The sequence below is a fragment of the Podarcis vaucheri genome, assembly GCF_965113315.1.
Source record: "Podarcis vaucheri genome assembly, chromosome: 5".
In the NCBI taxonomy this organism is placed as follows: Eukaryota; Metazoa; Chordata; class Lepidosauria; order Squamata; family Lacertidae; genus Podarcis; species Podarcis vaucheri.
This window is the reverse complement of record NC_138763.1, coordinates 41,495,008-41,515,921: the sequence shown is the minus strand read 5'-3', so window position 1 is coordinate 41,515,921 and position 20,914 is coordinate 41,495,008. Positions and strand designations below refer to the sequence as shown.

General features: G+C 42.2%; 1 protein-coding gene across 1 annotated transcript; it reads left to right on the top strand.

The window, feature by feature from the left end:
* LOC309531961 (nuclear body protein SP140-like protein) lies at nt 1–20,826 on the top strand. The gene is made up of 14 exons (XM_082221855.1): nt 1–203; nt 870–1,011; nt 2,470–2,635; nt 4,742–4,837; nt 5,636–5,734; nt 7,576–7,665; nt 8,895–9,005; nt 10,644–10,783; nt 11,886–11,933; nt 14,630–14,745; nt 15,348–15,441; nt 16,783–16,854; nt 16,970–17,116; nt 17,728–20,826. Exons 2-14 carry the CDS (start codon nt 871–873, stop codon nt 17,809–17,811), a joined length of 1,404 nt encoding a protein of 467 aa, XP_082077981.1. The 5' UTR covers nt 1–203; nt 870; the 3' UTR covers nt 17,812–20,826.
* Nucleotides 20,827–20,914: the final 88 nt, after the last annotated feature.

The following is a 20,914-nucleotide window of genomic DNA, read 5'->3' as shown; positions in this document are numbered from 1 at the left end:
TAGAGGTTCCACCCAAATCCATCTCCCAACAGCCAGTCATGGACCCAGTGGGAGGTCCGACGTACTGAAGAAGGAATATTTTCAGTTTCATTTCCCTCTCGCCCTCACTTTTTTTTTCACCTGGCGAAATTTCAAGGTCGATCCTTCTATTTAACCTGGTGCCTGTTCGTGCAGCCTTCACTTTGCGAAGGAAAAGCAGAAAGGTAAGTGTCGCGAGCGGTTGATCTCCGCAAGGAAGAAGGAGCCTCCGACGGGCTTGGCGTCGCAGCAAAGAAATCCTGCGCTCATTCAAGAGATCGAGGAGACTCGAAGCGCTGCCTGAGTTTCGGCAAGCGAAGGGGGATGAGGGAGGGACGCCCAAGAAACAGGTCGCCTGCAGCAGGATCGGACTGATGCGTTTCCTCAGGGGGTCTTGGAGTGCTAAGGCTGCAAACCTATACACGCTTACCTGGGAGTAAGCCCCATAGAACTCAGTTGGGCTTACTTCTGAGTAGAGGCGTGTAGGATTGAGTAGACCGTTGGAGCTAGATTAGCATTGGTTTCTCACTGTAATGCTGCTTTTCTGTTGCTCCCCATAGTATGTTTTCCCTCCTCATCAGGGGTTGGAGAAGAAAATACTCTCTTCAGCTCTATTCCAAGGGCTTTCTCCTTCCTTGGGGGTTTTTGAGCAGAGGCTGGATGGCCACCTGCCATGGACACTTTAAATATAGCTTTCCCTTTTCAGAAATGGGATCTGCCTATTTTAATTCCATGAAATTCTAGATTTTGGTTGCGACGGTAATGCTAGAACTTTTTCTTCAAATAGCCATCACTTCTCTTGTTTTCATCGAGTTTTTGAAGGTATCTGATACATCTTGCTTTGTTTGTAGCATGTCTGCTCTAGGTACTTCGGGTGAAATTTTGGAATGGTTCCGAGCCAATAAAATGCAGATTTCTGCTGCTATCAAAGACTCATTTCCCTTTTTCTTTATCCTGCGAGACAAGAAAATAATATCCGAAGAGCAGTTTAAGGTGACTATTATAGACATTGAATTTATTTTTTTAAGTTGGGTCTGGGGTTTCGGAGTTCATCTAAGCCAGGATTGGAGAATCTTTGGCTTCCCAGAAGTTGATGGACTGCAACTCCCATCAGCCCTAGCAAGCATGGTCAATGGCCAGGGGTGATGGGAATTCTAGTTCAGCAACATCTGAAGGGCCAAAGATTCCCCACATCTGTCTGAGCTTTTCCTGGAGCAAAACCTGACATTATAGGACCATTGTTCACATGTCCGCCCAGCTAGTATATAAAGCAAGGGGTGGGAGACGTCTTAATTTAACCATCAGCAATGTATAAGAAAGGGAGTGTTGAACTCTCACTGCCTGTTTTTTAGCTCCTTGGAATCGGTTACTTTTTCCTTTTCCTAATACCTGAAGCCAGCCAATAGGGGAGGAAAATGGCTGAAGGGAAGGTAGGAAACAAGAGGTGGAAAGTTGCAGCATCCTTCTCCCATGTGCTGCTTTTAATGTTGAAGTACCCATATGGCAAGGACACGGGTGGCACTGTGGGGTAAACCACAGAGCCTAGGACTTGCCAATCAGAAGGTCAGCGGTTCGAATCCCTGCAACGGGTTGAGCTCCCATTGCTCGGTCCCTGCTCCTGCCAACCTAGCAGTTCAAAAGCACGCAAATGCAAGTAGATTAATAGGTACCGCTTCGGCAGGAAGGTAGACAGCGTTTCCGTGCGCTGCTCTGGGTCACCAGAAGTGGCTTAGTCATGCTGGCTACATGACCCGGAAGCTGTACGGCAGCTCCCTCGGTCAATAAAGCGAGATGAGCGCCACAACCCCAGAGTCGGCCACGACTGGACCTAATGGTCAGGGGTCCCTTTACCTTTACCTTACCCATATGGCACAGAGCAAATGGTTGCAGCTGTGGCATAGGGAGATGTTATACGTGATTCATAACCGGAAAGGTTTTCAGGGTAGCAGGAGGAACATAGCATGAGAGACAACCAAGTGTAGTGAACAGTGTGTTAGACCTGGATGCAAAGATCTGGGCTCAAACTCCATTCAGTCATAGTGTCCACAGAGTGAACCTACGCCAGTGGTCCTCTCCCAGCATAACTTCCCCTCTCCATCCTGAGAGCCTTTAGGAGAGGTTGGGATACAACAGCAACCATTGCACAGGAGGAGGCACCTTGAAAGTTAGTGTCGGGTTATGACCCAGCGAAAAAGTGAAGAAGATGCACTCCTTAACAGCAGCAGGTTGTGGCTTGTTTCTGAAAAACAAGAGGTCACATGCCTTGAAGCATTCTTTGCCATTACTGTAATACAAAATATAGGAGAGGGGTTTTAGCTGTGCTGGGCCTTGGAATTTGAATTAAATTTGAATTCTTTGCTTATGCTAGGTTTACCATCTTGGATATGATGGGGAAATGGGATACTTACTATATATGAGCTTAAAAAATGCTTGTGTTGTTTTTTTTTCTAGATTTGTTCTGAGCAGGTATCGTCAAATGCAAATGCTCTTCAGAGAGTGGTATACAATGTACTTGAAAGCATGACAAACAATGTGTCAGCAGTAAAGGAGATTTTTTGCCCAGAGAACCTGGAAGCATATCAAAATTTAAAACCAATATACGAAAACCTAGAAAATGGTAAGTTATCTTGTTGGCTGTGCTAAATCTACCTAGCAAACATAAAAGATAAATAGTCAAAAGGAAAGAAAAATCATCAGATTTTATTGAGAAATGGCGGAGTAGTGAGTGTTTGAGCCACGGAATATTCCCAACCGTGCATTCCCTTTGTCTCAGCCCTCTGCCTGCCATCTGCTGGCGAATTTATTATTATTCTGTTTATTTGAAAGTACTTATTGTCTGCTTTTTACAGTGAAAAATAATATGGTGGTTTACAAAATAAAACCAGTACACTAAAACAACAAGAAAACATAAACAAGAATATTTAAAGTGAAGTAATACTAAGGATCAGCGCCCAGGAACGCCTATTTAAATTGTAGGTTTTTACCAGCTTTCCCCATAAGTGCTCATTTTGTCTCTAAGGTAAGGTTATTTGACTGTGTCAGAATATGGTGCTGTATCCTAGTCATCCTAAGACGTATGTCTGCTTGATATGGCATGTCTAGAATATCCTCCTTACTCGAGGGGCATCCAACTTTGACAGTGAATGGGCTGGAATATGTGAAAGGAGGCTTTGTCCTAAACAGTGGCGGAGCTTCATGCTCCAGCACTGGGGGGGGGAGGGGGGAGGCGGAGAGCGGGGCGGGGCTGGCGTGCGTCCTGGGGGTGTGGTGTGCCGCCTGTGGGGGCGGGGCCACAATGGCACCACACTGGGATTGCGCTGCCAGGGGCGGGATGCTCCCCCCACACTCCTCTTCCTCCGCCAGTGGTCCTAATCTGTTCAGAGCCTTACATGTCAACATCATCTCCTCAAACACAGTTCAGTAGCAAATAGGCAATCAGTGTTGTTCCTCCTACACTGTTGATATAGAATCATAGAGGTGGAAGGGATTCCCAAGGATCACTTCGTCCAATGCCCTGCAATTCAGGAATCTCAACTAAAGCATCCAAGACAGATGGCCATCCAGCCTCTGTGATGTGTATACATGGAAGGATGCTGTACAGTGGTACCTCGGGTTAAGTACTTAATTTGTTCCGGAGGTCTGTACTTAACCTGAAACTGTTCTTAACCTGAAGCTAATGGGGCCTCCTGCTGCCACCGCGCCGCCAGAGCACAATTTCTGTTCTCATCCCAAAACAAAGTTCTTAACCTGAAGCACTATTTCTGGGTTAGCGGAGTCTGTAACCTAAAGTATATGTAACCTGAAGTGTATGTAACCCAAGGTACCACTGTACTAAGCGCTTTGCATCAGCTGCTGTTTCTTATAAACCATAAATGATTAGATCAGCAATCTTGAATTTTTGTCAACTACTGGATACATTTTCAGTTATGAGAGTGCTAGGGGCACTGGTCACAAAATGGCTGCCATGGGGGAGGGTGGCATAGCACGAAATGGCTGTCAAGGGGAACATGGCATAACACACAGTTAGAGAGACAACCACCCCCAATAATCTCATGCTTAAAATCAGGACTGGCTCAGAGCATTTTGCAGCTTTGGGCAAAACAGGAAATGTCACTAGCCCTTACTCTTTGTCAGAACTCTTGTCACCTGCTCCTCCCCTATATGCCACACACCCACCCCAAGCAGAAGGCCGTAGAGGAGAGGAGTGGGCAGCGGAGAGCAGGCATGGAGGTGGTGGGTGAGGGTGTCACAATGGGCAGGTGAGGAGGAGGAGGAAGCAGAGGGCAGGAGTGGAGGCTGGATATACCACCTGATGCATTTGCCTCACCTTACCTCATTGGCAGGCTGGACCTGCTTACAATGGGAAGTCAGCTATGTCCTGCTGGTACTGATTATGATTATTGATTTTACATATACTGATGCTGTTGCTGTCCATAGTATCATGAAAAATATACAAGGTAGCCCCACCAGTCTTGTTTGCTTAGAAAGCACCTGCACATTTTGTTGCATAACTTTTTTTTTTAGGAGGACTAGAAACTTACTTAAATCAAGAGCAATGAAAGCTCAAAGTCAGAGGACCTTTCCCCGGGGCGCCACTGGAAGCCTTCCCAGGTGCCGTGCCATGTTGCTGACCCCTGAATTAGATGTTCACAACACATTTTATCCATTTAATTTAATAGTAAGGTGCTAATGCCCTTGTTTTCTTCACATGCTTTCTTTTCAGTTCTCCAGCATGCTACAAATAGCTTTGCCACAGGACCTGGGAGCAAGAACATACTCCAGACAAAGAAGAACAATTCTGAATTCTCTGCACTGAAAGGTGAATTTTACATGGGTCTCTAAATGTTTCTGAGGCATAGACTGTGGGAAGAGAAAAATACAATAATATAAGGCAGAACTCCCCAAACTTTCCACCTACAAGACCTATCTGAGATGGATGAAAATTAGAGACCCTCCAGGTAGCCTTTTTATTGCGCATTCCTGATGATTTCTGCTAATAGGGCTATTGGGACAGTCATATGTGTTCCTGCTGTCAGCATTGTTTGCGCTTGCTGAAGCTGGAGGCAGTTGCACTGTTTTATTTTAAGTCAGTGCATAGCCTGTAACTTCCTTCTGAAGTTCTATAACTTTTTATGTCACAAATGTTCTGCTATATTTTTGTGATGCTTTTGTTGTGCTATAGCACCTTTGGACAGCAATAACGTGGTAGCATTAAGGAAACAAAACACAGCAAGCTAAAGCAGAATAAATCCACCATTAATGGACTATTATTGTGTCAAGAATGTGTTGCAGAATACACCCACAATAAAACATCTGCCTGAAGGGGCCCTTACTGAGGCCCACTAGTCTCAAAATGCTGGCAAATGGAAACAGAGTTGGCATAATCAGTTGCCAATTGCTGACTGCATTTTCAAATGATACCTAATCCATCTTTGGAAATTGAAAACACCATTTTCCTTATGGTAAGGAGTTCCATATTCCACCTTTCCCTAAGCCAAGTACAGTACAGCCATTTTCTCAGGAGGTATTGTGACTAGTCTTCTCATTTTAGGCAGAATTTGCTGACCCATAAGAACTAAGTGAGAAGGTTGTTCAAAATTTTTCTTTTTTGTTTCAGGTTTTCCCTTTCTCCTTACACCCAAGTTTGATCAAGAAATGGCAGAACCTTATAAAAAAAAATATTTTTCAGAGGGAGAAGCCTCAACTAGCTATCAAGGTATTGCATAAAAATAGATGGAGCAGGGTGGGCACTTCTGAACATAATTTTATATGAAGAGGTTTTTCAGTTTTGATATTCATGTTTCATGGCAATGACGGTATATAAGCATTGGATAAAATTAGACGAGAATATGTTAAATTTGTGGAAGGTATTATTGTCTTGGGAGGAAAAAAGGATACTTTAGATAATGCAATTTTTAAAATAAAAATGGTAATCCAGTTTCCCAGGATCAACTAAGACTGGACACAGGAGATTTGGGTATGTATGGGATGGCTTCACTTACATCAGTTGAGTTAGATCCTGCTAAATTAGGGTATCTAGGCACCAGATCCCTTACCAGATTTGAAACTGTTCTGTTAAACCAAGGATCTGAAGGTAAAGTATTGATATAAGAGATTTGTGGAGAATTGTCGGAAATTTCATCCAGCCTATTAAGAAGCCCAAAAAATATCTGGGAGGCAGACATAGGATGTGAAATAAATGATATAAAACAGAAAAGCGTGTGAACCATTAAAACCAGCAGGGTCTATTGCTGCCTGCATAGTGCAGAATACCACACCAGAGTCTCCCATAGGTGGTACAAGGCTCCAGTTTGCTAGCTATCATATATTACCCTTTGTCTAGCTGTAGTGTTTTGGCTGAGCTGTGGTCACTCGGTAACATATTTCAATCTTTGATGGGAATGCCTGATTGTCAAAAACTTTTAGTCTGACATATATTAGGAAATCAGTAGTATTAATCAGGATCCAATACAAATTACACCCCAATTGTAACTATTTTTAGGACATTTAAGATGAACATAAAACCAAACATTTTGCTAATCTTTCTGCTAGTTGCAGCTAGGCTGTCTATCACACAGTTGTGGGAAGCCTTGAAAGACCTTAATATTTCTTTTTGGTATAATAACATTTGGAATATAGTCATATCTGAGAAGCGAACATACCAGTTAAGAGTATTGAAAGGTATTGAAAACCCAGTGACTTTGTACTACTTGGTGAAACTTGACACTGACTGATGCTTTTAGTATGGGATGCTTATATGTAGTATGTATGAACTTTATGAAGCAATGTATGGGTTTTTCCAGATTTCTCTTTTCCTGTTGTTCCCTGTATTGTGTTTCCTTTCATTGTTTTTGTAATTAAAAAACACTATTTTTAAATGCGTAATACACAACTGCACTGCTGGCCTGGCACTATGAAGGCATTCCATGGCATTTGGGTGGAATCTAGGTAAAGGTAAAGGTACCCCTGCCCGTACGGGCCAGTCTTGACAGACTCTAGGGTTGTGCGCTCATCTCACTCTAGAGGCCGGGAGCCAGCGCTGTCTGCAGACGCTTCCAGGTCATGTGGCCAGCGTGATGAAGCTGCTCCGGCGAACCGGCACCAGAGCAGCACATGGAATGCCGTTTACCTTCCCACTAGAAAGTGGTACCTATTTATCTACTTGCACTTAATTGTGCTTTCGAACTGCTAGGTGGGCAGGAGCTGGGACCGAACGACGGGAGCTCACCCCACTGCGGGGATTCGAACTGCCGACCATGCGATCAGCAAGTCCTATGCGCTGAGGTTTTACCCATAGCGCCACCCGCGTCCCTGGGTGGAATCTAGCCACATATTAAAAATGTGAAAATGATTTTTTAAAAAAATAAAAATTGAAAAATATGTTGAATTTGCCATAGCTCACCATCACCATCTAATGTCACATTTGTACAATGTGCTTTACAACACACTTAAAACGTTTTATTTGCAGCTGTATAGTTGAGTCCTTGGTTCCTCTTTTTAAAATGAGTGAAAAAGGGAAAACAATTCCCTACTAAATGGCTTCTTCTTTTTCTTCAGGACTGAAAGTTGCTGGTGCGACAGAAAGCATGGCAAAAATGTCTCCAGGACCAACTAACACCTGTTTGAAAATGGGTGGTACTCCGAAAGGTAAAGAAGGTGCAATGGTATAGATTCCTCATAGGTTCTCCAAACTAACCCCTTCCACAGTTCTCCAAAAGCAGCTTTGGCATACACCCTACAAACTGGGCGTGGACGTTGTCCATATGTCCTTTACCTGCACCCTGGTTCCTAACTGCCATTTTGCCCACTTCTTTTTAAATGCCTGCCTCCATTACCCAGTTCCCTGTTTTTGTTGTTGTTTTAACTGCATGCATGCGATGTTAGCCATTACCAATAATTACAGAATCCTGTTATGATGACTATGGAGCTCTATTCTTGCTATGTCTTGAAACCTGACCCCTTGACCCTATGTGAGTTCAAGGAACTTGCTTCACATTGTGGTTATATTCTGCAACCTGACTTCTCAGTTCCCAGTTCTCTTAAGAGTTGGCACACATAGAGTTGCATCAGGGCATCTGCGCAGATGTGCCAGTATATCTCCATGGCGGAGTCACAATTTGAGTTATGCTGGCAATGTGGAGCTTCCACCATATCCTGTAGCTTTCCAGCCATTGTATCTGTCGGGGGCTGGTCTGAATATGATGCCAGAGACTGGTCTGACTCCGAAGATGGGGGAATGCAGTCACAGACAGAGCAGCCTCTAACAGAAGAGGAGGGGGAGGATTCGCCCCGCCCGCCTTCCATGTTCCCAGAAGCAGAGAGACGAGAAGATTCAGAGGCTGCACAGTAGGGGGAAGAGCTGGACAGCTTTGAGATAGTAGCTAGGCAACCAGGAGGGAGGGAGCATTTAGGAGATTCTTCAATCGAGTGGTGGGGAAGTCCATCCCCCCCAAACTCGGAGGACTAAAAGGGTCCAGGAACAACGGAAGTGCAGGGGCGGGACAGGTGACCGGTAGTGTGCTTCTTGCTGCAGAAGAGGAGTGGATTCAGAGTGAGCAACTGCCATCCATGGGGAGGGTGGTTTGATGCTGCTCTCAATATGTCGTTATAAATAAAACGGACTATAAACCTGCCAGAGGCTCATTACTTTTTATCAGAAGCTACTGGAGGGAGGGGAAACTCCCTTGCCTGCCAACATACCTGACAGTATCTTTGGTTTAGAATTGTGTCCCAATATATTTTCAGGTGATATGAAAAGCTACTTCATGCCACATCTTATCAGCAGGATCTGTAACTTGGTAAGACTGCTGTCATTTTCTGGAAACCCAAAATATGGAAATTGCAGCATTTGACATCATTTTTTTGATTTCCTCTAGGAAAAGGGATACAAAATATTAACAAAGACAAGCCGATTGTCCAGGGCTCAACAGTGATTGTTACTTGTGGAAAAACTAGAGGTGTTTTATATAAGGAAAAATTGGCAGCAGGTAAACATTGTTTCGAAACAGTTTAATTGTATGTGTAATTACATATTTTAAGAGAATTTTATAGCAATAAGAAGTTAAAATCTTTGTGTTTGTGCCCATGAGTGTGTTGGGAGAAAGATGCATCCATGTGGCAGTATGTGGGTGTAATTGTATGTTTGGGAACACTTAAATAGTCTTGTAGGAAATTGGTTTGTTATTTCCCATTGAATCCTGGGTAACTTGGAGTAATTCTATCTATATCACAATGGGATTTTCAGTACTTTTAAATCCTTCAAATTACAGTTCAGAAATGCATGCTTAAATGATTTTTTTCAACTTAAAAAAATTATCACAAAACAGTATTGTATTGTATTCTTCCACTTTAATTGGTGCAGCATATCATTTGTGTATTAGACTATGTGTGGGAAAACATTGCCCCCCTGGGTGCTGTTAGCCCTGATCATGCTTGCTGGGGCTGATGGAAGTTGTACTTCAATAACATCTGGAGGGCCAAAGTTAGACTGCATTAATGCACTGCAGTTACATCAACCCATAAATTGTGAATTGAAAATAATTGGCAATTTCTCCATACAGGTATTTTAAAAAAGAAAAAAGACAACTCAATGTATATAACCATTTGGTGCTACAGTTTTCAGGATCATTCTTATTGGGCGGATAAAATTTGCCCCCCACTTAAATTATAATTATACCAAATGAACATTGGAAGAGAAACATATTTTACACTTCATGTAATTAATGCTATTTTTTACTGGTGGTATTATCAGGCCCAGTGCTTGTGGTCAGCCATGTTGGGCACTGGCCAAAGACTCCAGGGCCTCTGACCAGACCAGCCTTTTGCCCAAATACTCACCTCCATGCTCAGGTAGTGGTATGTGCGCACTGCTTACAGCCAAGGTTGTCCCCATCTACAGTGACTTGCTAGACACTCACCTCACTGCTCAGAGGAGTGCTCTGTGCGAGGTGTCCGAGAAAATGGCTGCACTGTTACAGTAGATTTTCTACAGCTAGAAAATCTTTTAAAGTATTTGTAGCCACCATTGGCCCTTTCTCATATCTCAGATGTGGAGCAGATGATAGATAATCCACCACCACTTATGCTACTTCAGGGGACAGGGAAGGAAGCAAGAGGGATGGGGGTAGCAAGAGGGAAAGAAGAAGAAGAAGAGTTTGGATTTGATGTCCCGCTTTATCACTACCCTAAGGAGTCTCAAAGCGGCTAACATTCTCCTTTCCCTTCCTCCCCCACAACAAACACTCTGTGAGGTGAGTGAGGCTGAGAGACTTCAGAGAAGTGTGACTAGCCCAAGGTCACCCAGCAGCTGCATGTGGAGGAGCGGGGAAGCGAACCTGGTTCACCAGATTGAGTCCACCGCTCTTAACCACTACATCACACTGGGACTGGAAGAGGATAGTGTTGCTGTTGCCACAAAGAGAAGGACTGGGACAGGAGCAGAGACCCCGCTTCCTGTAGTCTGGTGTTGGCCCTGAGCAGGTCCCATGCTGAAATACATTTCTAGTATTGATTTTTTCCAATGTAAATATTGGAAAAGGAGCTGCTGGTGGCAATTTCTTTCTCCCTCTATTGAACTTTGCTGAATGGGACAAGCTTGCAGCACTGGTGTGACTTCTCTGTTACAGGAGCTACACAGAAATGTATCAAGAATTTTAAGGGAACATGGTTCACACCACAAGAATTTCTGATTGAAGGAGAAATTGGAGGTACAAACTGGAGGAGAAGTATCCGCTATCTGGGGGCTCCTTTAGAAACATTAATAAAGGTATGCAGTTCACTTCTATTGGCTATAATTTTAATGCCTCGCTCTTTACTTGTAATTACAAAGGAATTTCAAATGATGCCACCACGGCTTTCCATATATTTATCCACACATATCGTTCCTGTTACAAGGGCAATATCCTGTATTGTAAGTGAATAGCAGCACAAATTGTTTTATGAAAAAGCCATTGTCTAGATTCTAGAATGCCCTAAGACAAGAGCTGCCCACAGACAGGTGATAGGTTGCCTGCAAAGGCCACCACTGGTTTCCCTGAACAGACACTGCTGAGTGCTGACTTTTCATTTTTTGAACAGTAAGGCTCCAGCTCTTCTAGAAAATCAGTTATGGGACAAAACGTGCAGATACCTTCAAAGCAATTTCAGTGAAATAATTTGAGTGTGGTGTGACTACATTGTATATATTTCCTGTTGCTGAGGAATGCTCTCTGTTGCTATTAGACAGCAACAGTATCCATATGTGTGTAAAATAAAAATTCTGTGATCTTCACAATCGGAACCAGTGGGACATAGCTGACTTCCTATGGTATTCCATCAGGTTGCTGGGGATAGCTATCTTTCTTATTTTGTTTTATCCCATTCCACCCCACCCACAATTTTGTGCCCCCAGCACTGTCTCAAAATTTGAAATGTACCCACTGATTCAGAAAGGTTGGCGACTCCTGCCCTAACACAATGTAGAACTGAGCAGACATGAGGATTGTGCCAGCTAAAGGCAAGATCTGTATTCCATGGAACAATGATCTATGGAAGTTTTATGATTACAATAAAGACTATGTGATATTTATTATAAAAATAACAAAAAAAATCTGATGGCACAGATTGATTATAGTATTGATTATAGAAGTAATTCAGCTTTTCACATGGGAGCCCATCTTTGATGTTTGTTTGCTCAAACATGGCAAATTTAAGGTTATTAGCAGAGTGTTCCAGCAGAATGAAATATTTTCCTACTGGATTTTAAATATAAATAGCGAGGTGTCAGTAATATGTCTCATATGTCTCATTTCCACCATCTAATTCAGATTATGTTTGGGGATTCTGTTTGTTCCTCAGAGCAAACCTAATAAATGTGATATTTATTTCAGGATGGCATGCTACCTGAACCAGCACGAGCTCCCGCAGGGAAAAATAAGGTAAACAAACTGTGAACACTTTTACTAGGTTGATTGTAGACAATGCACCAATCTAAATGGGCATCTACACATTTTATTTGTCCATTTATGCATTAAGACATTTCTGTCTTGATCATCTCCAAAAAAATTAATATTTACTTCAGAATAAGGAGGTACAAAACATAATCAACAAAAACATTAAAGCAGTACTAAGATTCATAAATAGCCTGACAAAAATGCTGAGTTTGTACCTGGTATCCATATGAATATAATAAGGTGGTAAGACTCACCTTAGTAGAAAGGTCATTCTACAGATGCAGAGCCACCACCAAAATCAATTTATTAATTGATTTCTTCAGATTTCATGGGATGCATGTCGGATAATGTACTATCAATATAAATGTATACTGTACTTTAAACAATATTGTTCTCTGTCTCTTACTCAGAATCTGATCACATATTTGTGTGAGGCAATGCTGAAGGAAAATATCTGCTATCCCATGAAACCTTTTCCTCCTTTATATCTGGTTCAATATAATTTTCATACCCTAATTCAACCCTAATTCAAAAAGGGATGCGGGTGGTGCTGTGCATTAAACCACAGAGCCTAGGACTTGCCAATCAGAAGGTTGGCGGTTCAAATCCCTGCAACGGGGTGAGCTCCCATTGCTCGGTCCCTGCTCCTGCCAACCTAGCAGTTCGAAAGCATGCAAGTGCAAGTAGATAAATAGGTACCACTCTGGCAGGAAGGTAAACGGCATTTCCGTGCACTGCTCTGGTTCGCCACAAGCGGCTTAGTCATGATGGCCACATGTACGCCCTCGGCCAACCCATCCCTTTCTCAACACCCAGTACAGAAACACAGTGAACTGTCAATGAAAGAAAAGACAGATCTCTTCTTCCATTGGCAATTTGCTGACAGGCCGGATTGGGAGCCTTAATGGGCTATGCCCGTGTCACGAGCACGAGCACAGGTTCATTAACTTTAAACTGAAACTACTGCTTTAAACTGAGCAGTGACTTGCCTTTTGAACAGTTCCAGTAGCATCTTCAAGTGCCAAATCAGACAGGTAGGTGGGGCTGCCCACATGTCAATCTCAGGGTGTCATTATTATCCCACCCACCTGTCAAAATCTGTTGCGAGGTTCCTAAGCTTCTCCTGCTGCTGTGGGAAGCATGAGAAATAAGCCTGCGTTTTAAGAAATATGCAGCTTCTTTCATGTACTTGCCACGCTGGCAGCAGCAGGGAGAGCCAAGGGAAAAGAATAACTTCATGCTTCCCTTTATCCCTCTCCACCCCCACTATGGCTGCTGGTGGCAGTGTGGGGGGGGGGCAAACAAAGAGAAGAATTTCGCCCCTTTATCTTTCTTCTCCACCTCAAGCAGTGGCAGCTGGGGTGGCAGCAAAGCCTGCCCTGTCCTGATCCTCCTAGAACAAGGTGTTATTCTACCACGAATCAGCTGGTGGGCAGCTGGGAGCATGCCTTGTTCCAGCAAAGGATAAATTGGAAGCCCACTTTAATCTCCCAATTGTTTCTTTGAAGCCCCACCTGTATGACATCAGGTGTAGGGCAAGTGAGTGTGGCTTCCCCAAAATGGGCTGGAAGGCCAAATGGAGAGGCCTGGCTTGCAAGCCAGAGGTCCTCCAGCCCTTCTGTTGCCTCCAAATGTTGGACTCGTAACGCCCATCAGCCCCAACCAACATAGCCAATGGTTTTGAGTCATGGAAGTTATAGTCCCAGTGATTGGAGAGCACTACGTTGCCTACCGCTGCTATAAGACTCTCAGACAAGGCATTCCACTATCCCTCCCTCTTTTCAATTTTTCTTTTCCAACTGATGCTCAACATGGTCAGCTGCTCTGCATGCTGAGTCCTCATTGGGCTTTTGGGAGTTTGTGTGTTTGTTTCTTAAATATCTTTTTTTCTTCTTCTACAAATCCCAGTTTCTCCTAAACATGGTGACGGCTTCCCCTTGTTTCCCAGTGGACCTGTTTAGGCCCTCACCAGCTTAGTTTTCTACCCCCCCCTTCCTTCAGCGCACATAAAAAACTTCCAGACAAGCCTGTAGTAGTAGTATAAAAATATGGATGTGGGAAGGGGAAGGTTGATCAAGAAAACAGGCAAAGCAGCCTGAAGAAACAAGCTCTTCTTCATGTGTGCAATGCATAAAGGGAGAAAATATAAAATGAAGACATTCAAAAATGTTCCTAACTTAGAAGCTGAAATGTTAGCCATGACTGTATAGTGCTACTACTGGTAGTCCGTCCGTGGTGAGTAATTTTACAAGGACACCTTTGTCTACACACCTAGCACAGCAAGATGTGATGCTTTCAGGGTCCAAGAAATATTACCTGTTTGCCAGCTTCCTACATTTCTGTTTTGCCAGACTTGAGAAAACAGGAAGATACCAAGTGGATATTGACGTATTAATTGGATACCTTCAATGACCTCTACATAAACCAAAGATAACTTCTACAAGTTATCTGTTGTAGCAAAAACAAACCAAGTTAGTTTTAAGTTGTTACTACACACAGGTGTATATGTGGTTGTTGAAGATATTTTATGATATGCCTGCCAACTGAAAATCCTTTTTTAAAGTCTTTTAAAACCACCATTCAGGACCCATTGTGCTCACAAGGTGGTGTACAAACAACATCACAGATAAAAAAAACCCTCTCACTCTACCGTTTCAACAAACTTCTTTTTTTTACTTTAGCCAACAGATGACATATGTGAAGTGTGTATGGAAGGCGGGTCTGATATATGCTGCAGTTTATGCAATAAATCATTTCATCTTTCTTGCCATGTTCCAGAAGAATTGGCTGTGAAAAGGTACTGGTATTTGCTTTCCTACTCTGAGTTCTAGAGTAAGGCGAAATAGTCAAGAAAGTCAGGTGCTGACAACATCACTCTGTAAAGCCCAGCAATAACTTGCTAAACTGTAGGCTAGCAAGATGTAGGCTAGCTCAGCTGTGAACTTTTGTATTAATATAGACAATAGTGCACTTTGTATTGCAAATCAATTTCACTATTTTTCTCACATTAAATAAGGTACAAGTCTATAAAAGCAAAACTACACTGTTTATAAAATCTTGTAATGATATTTCATCTCTCCTGTTTAATGCATATTAGTCCTGTTGAAGCTAAACTATAATAGCACAGTAGCTTTCAGTAATATGTTATAGCCAAGTGATATGTTATACCACTACTTCTTTTTGTTCCAGTTCAAGATAGTGTTTAATAAAAATGACTATTATGATTAGCCTTGTCATCGTGTTAGTTCTGGTGCTAAGTATTTTTCTAAGGAATGTTAGTTTAAGAAAGTCATGGTTATGGCAAACCTTTAGAAATGAATAAATAAATTTCTACCATGGCAATATTGTCTGCAAATGGCATCTAACACTACCATCATGTTTTGTACTGCATTTTTATAGGTTTTGGAAATGCACCTTTTGCAAATGGAAAGGTAACCTTTACTACAAAGAAGACCAGGTTTTAAAGTGGAAAATGGGTGCCAAGCAAAAAAATGTGGGTAACGTAAAACCTTTTCCTATTTCAATTTAATGATAAGCAAAGTAGTAAAATTAGGGCTGGAACATCAATTGCTTTAAAATTCTAAATAAAAAGTCTCCTTTTAGCAAGGCCAGCCACCTCTGTCATAAACTTCCCAATATTTTTACCACCAAGACAGCTCTACCTCTCCTTGTGACACCCAAAATTTGTGACCCAAATGTGGGAGGAACCCCTGGCATGTTTAAAAGCAGTGCTGTTGCAGCTTTAAAGAGCTTCACAAGGCTTCATTTTCCAGTTTCTCCATCCAGTTCTTCATTGGACTTGGTTATCAAACAGCTTGAGTACTTGGTCTGCTACACTGTGTGGCTGCTACTATTTGCTGGATGGGCAGTTTGTTTCATCTGTATTGGGAATCAGGGCATTGCATCTGGCTGGCCATTCCACAGAGCAAGAATGCCATATTAAATATTTAAGCTATAATTAACAGGGAAGGGTGTTGTATAGGATTAGCCACTGGTTGAATAATTTATTGAATGGACAGTGTCCTTTTATTTTGGGGAAAGAGGAAATATAGCTGCAGTGGCGTAGCGTGGGGGGTGCAGGGGGGGCCGGCCGCACCAGGCGCAACATCTGGGGGTTAGGGTTAGGGGGCGCAAATCCATGGGTTAGGGGGCGCAAATTACTTGCCTTGCCCCGGGTGCTGACAACCCACGCTATGCCACTGTATAGCTGACTACTGTCTTGAGGATCTTAGAAGTCAGGAAGGACCAGTTATCTTTGTGGGGAGGATGGAGGTGGGGGAATTGCTAATGACTGGCCACTGCTAGGTGTACACTATGTACACTAGGAGTACATAGTGATTGCAACTCACACCTTATTTCCTCCCATCTCACATTCGGTAGCTGTATTTTTAATTTTTTGTTTCTGAGATCTACAATGAAAGGTTGTAAATAGATAGCTAGATACGTTAGAAATGAGGGTGCTGGAAATCCTAGTTGCATGGCAGCTAACTGGTTAATACTGTGTTGCTTCATATATTTTTTTCTTTAAATTCTTCTTTTTCCTTACTAGAACTCATTCAGATGAATAAAATAAAATTGATTTTTTCAGTTTATTTTGTTTGTTTTATACACATGCAAATTTAATCAATTAAGTAACCAACAATAGTTACCAATTACAATTTCTTAATTCCTAAGTAAAATCTCTAAAGGAACCAGTAATAATAATTTTGGTGAATTTGGTAAAAGTTTCATTCAAATAGCTGGGACCTGTTTCTAAATAATCAATTTATGTCTATCGGCGTGGGCTCCTGATTTCATTTGAGGCCCTTGAACATTGGTTTCTTTTGTTTTATAGACATGTGAGTTCTTGCTCCTAAAGATCTGGTGTGAGCCTGAAGGTGCTGTTTTTGCTGATGAACCAGTCACAGTAAGTCATGAGGGCAAGAGTAAAATAACACAAGCCTGGAGCACTATTGCTGAGATTGTAGAAATATTTCCAGTACTTATACTAATATTGCTTTCTGGTGGTGCTGATTTAACAGATCCAAACATGTGATGATAACTATCCAAATAACCCCATGTGGCTCAAGAGGATTAAAGAGAAGCTGCATTTAAACCACTACGAAACAGTGGGGGATTTCATTGGTGATCTGCGTCTGATGTTCAGCAATTTTCTGCAGTTTCATCAAGTAAGCATCAGTCTTTCCCTTCCCTTCAGTTTGTTGCCTGTGAATGATAAACACATGTGAGTGAGGAGGTCAAGTTAGGTTTCTGTTATACATTGAAATTAAAAACCCCAAAAGAATAAGAGTGAGGAAAAAGTAAAATATGATTCAGTGTGACACTCAATTTCTCTCTGTCTCTGTCCCTCTCCCTTTCATGTACTCAAACAAATGACTCTCATAATGACCACAGTCACTCAGTGCTAAACCATCTAAGTGATCCTCATGTGTTCCTAAGAAAACCCACCTGGCTCCCTTCTTGTCTTTGAATGCTTGGATAGCTGCAAACCTATGTGTGGGAAGATCTCAGTATATTACTTGTGGAGAAGGAGTTCTCTTCCGGAGGTCTTGAAGCAGAAGCTAGACAGCTGTCATTGAAATCCCACTATCTCATTGTGATAATCTCGTTGTACTTGTACATAAACTGCCACGATAACCTGAAATGGCTAGGACAACAGAAATATTTAAATGTTTCCACCAGCTGTAGACATTTTGAAGAGAAATGGTAAAATCTAAATTAATTAAGCAACAAGTCACACACATATCAAAGCTAATGTTCTATTATATTTCCCCTACAGGGCCAGGATGTCGCAGAAGATGGAAGAAAACTGCAAAATGAATTTGAGAAGAGCTTCCGAGAAGCGTTTTCTATTTGTAAATAGCTGCTTGAGGGCAGCCCAAATTTACTAAACAAAATAGTAAGAGAAACTCAACACAAAGTATCCGTCCAGTAACAAAACATAGCCTAGATCAAAATATAAAACAAGTCTAATTTAAATTCATGTCAACACAGTCTCAACTGCAATCTATGTAACACAAGAACTCAGTGAAATGTTCTCCCTTTTGGCCTAAATGTTCCCATTAGGAGTGGCGGGATTTGTCATTTTCGGTTCTCTTTTTGTCATTTTTCCATTCATAACTTCAGTTCTCCACATTTCTGTAGCAATTTGAGAATTTTATTTTTTTTAAATCCTCATGAGAATTCTACAGCATTTTAGTGCAAAGTAAACACATCTTTGTATGCCGTTTTGACCGAAGCACATATTTTTGCAAGCCATAATGTATTTTTTGTATGTTATTTGCAATACTATATCCATTTTAATGCAGTTGCCCCTAGTATATGCATTTTTGTAAATTTTCTTTGGTTGGAGAACAGCATCACAAAATTCCCCACAGAAGCCACCTTGAAGCCAGATGTTCATGGTCATGGGAGGAAACTGCTTAGTCTAGAGCTGTTCCATCTGTCAATCCTGCTCTCTGCTCATCTCCACCACAGCAGGAACAAGGAACCAGGAGCAGGTGTTACAAAAGCCTATTTGGTGCTCATAAGCTCCTGTGGCCATCATGGCTCAAGGTACTCACTAGATGATTTATCCAGGGGTAGCAGGGTCAAGCATCTTAACTCCAAGCCAGCTGCTCACCTCTCTGGCCAGGCAGCTTCTGAAATAAGTACCTGGAGTTGGTTGAGACTAGCAAAACGGTCTTCAGGTGGTATCACTTCAAGCCAGTTGCTCAACACTAAGGGCTAGTCCATTCTTCACTTGCCCCACATCTAGAAATCATGGGCCTGAGAGTTTTCTGCTTTCTAGGCACGGGACTGAGCCCTTCCACTTTCCCTGGGGAAAACCACTCTCTACCACTGAATCAGAGCAAACATCCACCCATGGGACTGATGCTCCGATTCAGTGGGAAGCAGCAGGGTAAATGGTACGTGGAAGTGTGGAGGAGCCCTAAGTCAAAACAGTCAGGCTTCTGACCAACCCACCAGTGATTAAGGACAAGGCTTTCATATCAGAGGATGTGATGTCTGGTCTTGGCTTCATTGTAAACCAAACTGACCCAAACCTTTCAGTGCTACATAAAGATTTGGCCTTCACGCCCCTGTGGGGGCTCATATGAAAAAGATTCAGGGTAAGTGGTTTGCTTGACAAGCAATAGCACTTTCAGAAACACATAACACAGCATAAATGAATAATCAGATATGTCACAAAACATGGCCAATTTGACAGAGTAAGGTTTCCATTTATATGTGGGATGGTTTATCGTCTACTCCACTTGTGAAATCCACTCTGCTTAAATGCCTGACTCACTGTTTTCAACCATGTATTGTTTGTAGGTGTTTGGGAAATTACAGTCCACACATGTTATAATTTATTACGGTCAAAGACCAGCTCGCATAACACAATAAAAACAGTGTTCATAAAGATAAAATATACAATCGGAGCAGATTGCAGCAATAGCTCATGAGTTAAAATTGAGATATATACATACACCTGTACAACTCAGATTTGCGCTACCATAAAAATTGACCCTGGGGCACCCCAAAGGGTGGCTTCAGCATTTCCCTAGTAAGATATTTTATTCTAGAGGATGATTTGTGCCTACAAATCTGGGTGCAGAATCTGGCTACCAGCCAGGTAGCCTTGTGATCTTTGCCTAAGAGGAGAGAATTAAGTTTAGACTTGTCTGAAAGATCGGCGAGCCTCTTCAGCAAAGGATCAGTGGTGTCTCTACAAATCTCAACATAAAAAGGACATCTAAAAAAATATATGTTCAGGGCTTCCTATTTCCCCTAATGGACAGGCGCAAAGTCTCTGTGCGTACGGGACTCTTCTATAGGAGCCTTCCAGAACTGGTGAGGGCAAGGCTAACCTTCTAGCAAGAGTGAAAGCCCTTCTTGCATTTCTGGATGTGAGGAAATAGAGATATGTTGCTGGAGTGGCTACGTATCTCCTGTTTTCTATGATTTTATAATTGGGGACCCTTGTACAGTCCTGTTGTCTCTCTATGTCCATGAATCTTTGCCTAACCACGGAACTAGCTTGGGCCAGGCCCATAGTTAATGAGAGTTTGGGGAGCAAGGCCAGTTTCTGAAGAGTGTTTTAAGACTGCTGTCTGCCAGCCAGACTGAAACTGGTCGCTCAGAATCAATTGGGCTATTCCTCGGGGGAGCAGTTTTAGAGTTAGCCACTTATATATTGAGGTTAGACTAATATGAGCTTCAACTTTCATCATCCCTATTTCTAGTCTGACCCATGCATTTGAAACGCATCTAGGAACTTGTAGAAGGGCTCTGAGGAGTTTGGATTGCACTCTTTCAAGGGGAATGAACGAGGAGGGAGGCGGGCCCAGAAAGGAAATTACAGTCCACACATGTTAAGTGTTTGTCCTTGTTTCATTATTTTTTTAACCACAGTTCTGAAAACAGATAAAATATTTGTTGAAAAGGAAAATGGAAAAGGATGTGGTACCAAAGCAGCCCAGGTCACTTTTTAAAAATGAATTGTTGGGCCAGCTTCCGTTTTATTCCTAATACACATCTGCATTAATCGTCTCAAATCAATGGCTCCACTTTTCTTTAGTGCAGCTGTACTTTGAAGCAGATAAAAAATGGCTAATTTCTTCATATGCACTGTACTGTTTGATGTATCAAGCCTTCTACACTGCTGCAGGGAGTGGGAGAAGCCCCCTCTCTGCAACAAGGACATGAACGATGCTCACGAGAAAGGGGATTTTGCCAAGTTTAATCACTAGCTTTTGCATTAGAACTAGGAAATGTAATTTTTGTTGAAAATGTGAATTGAGCGAGCAACCTGCAATAAGGCACATACATTTGTGCATGTAAAGATGTGAAATATAGAAGACTTCATGGAAATAAAATAGCTGGCTTTGCACAACTCTAGTTGACTCTTCTTTTCTTGGCCCTTCTATTTCTTTAGCAGCCAAAAATTTGACATGTTTTTTCAGTGGTAAAGATAAGTGGTA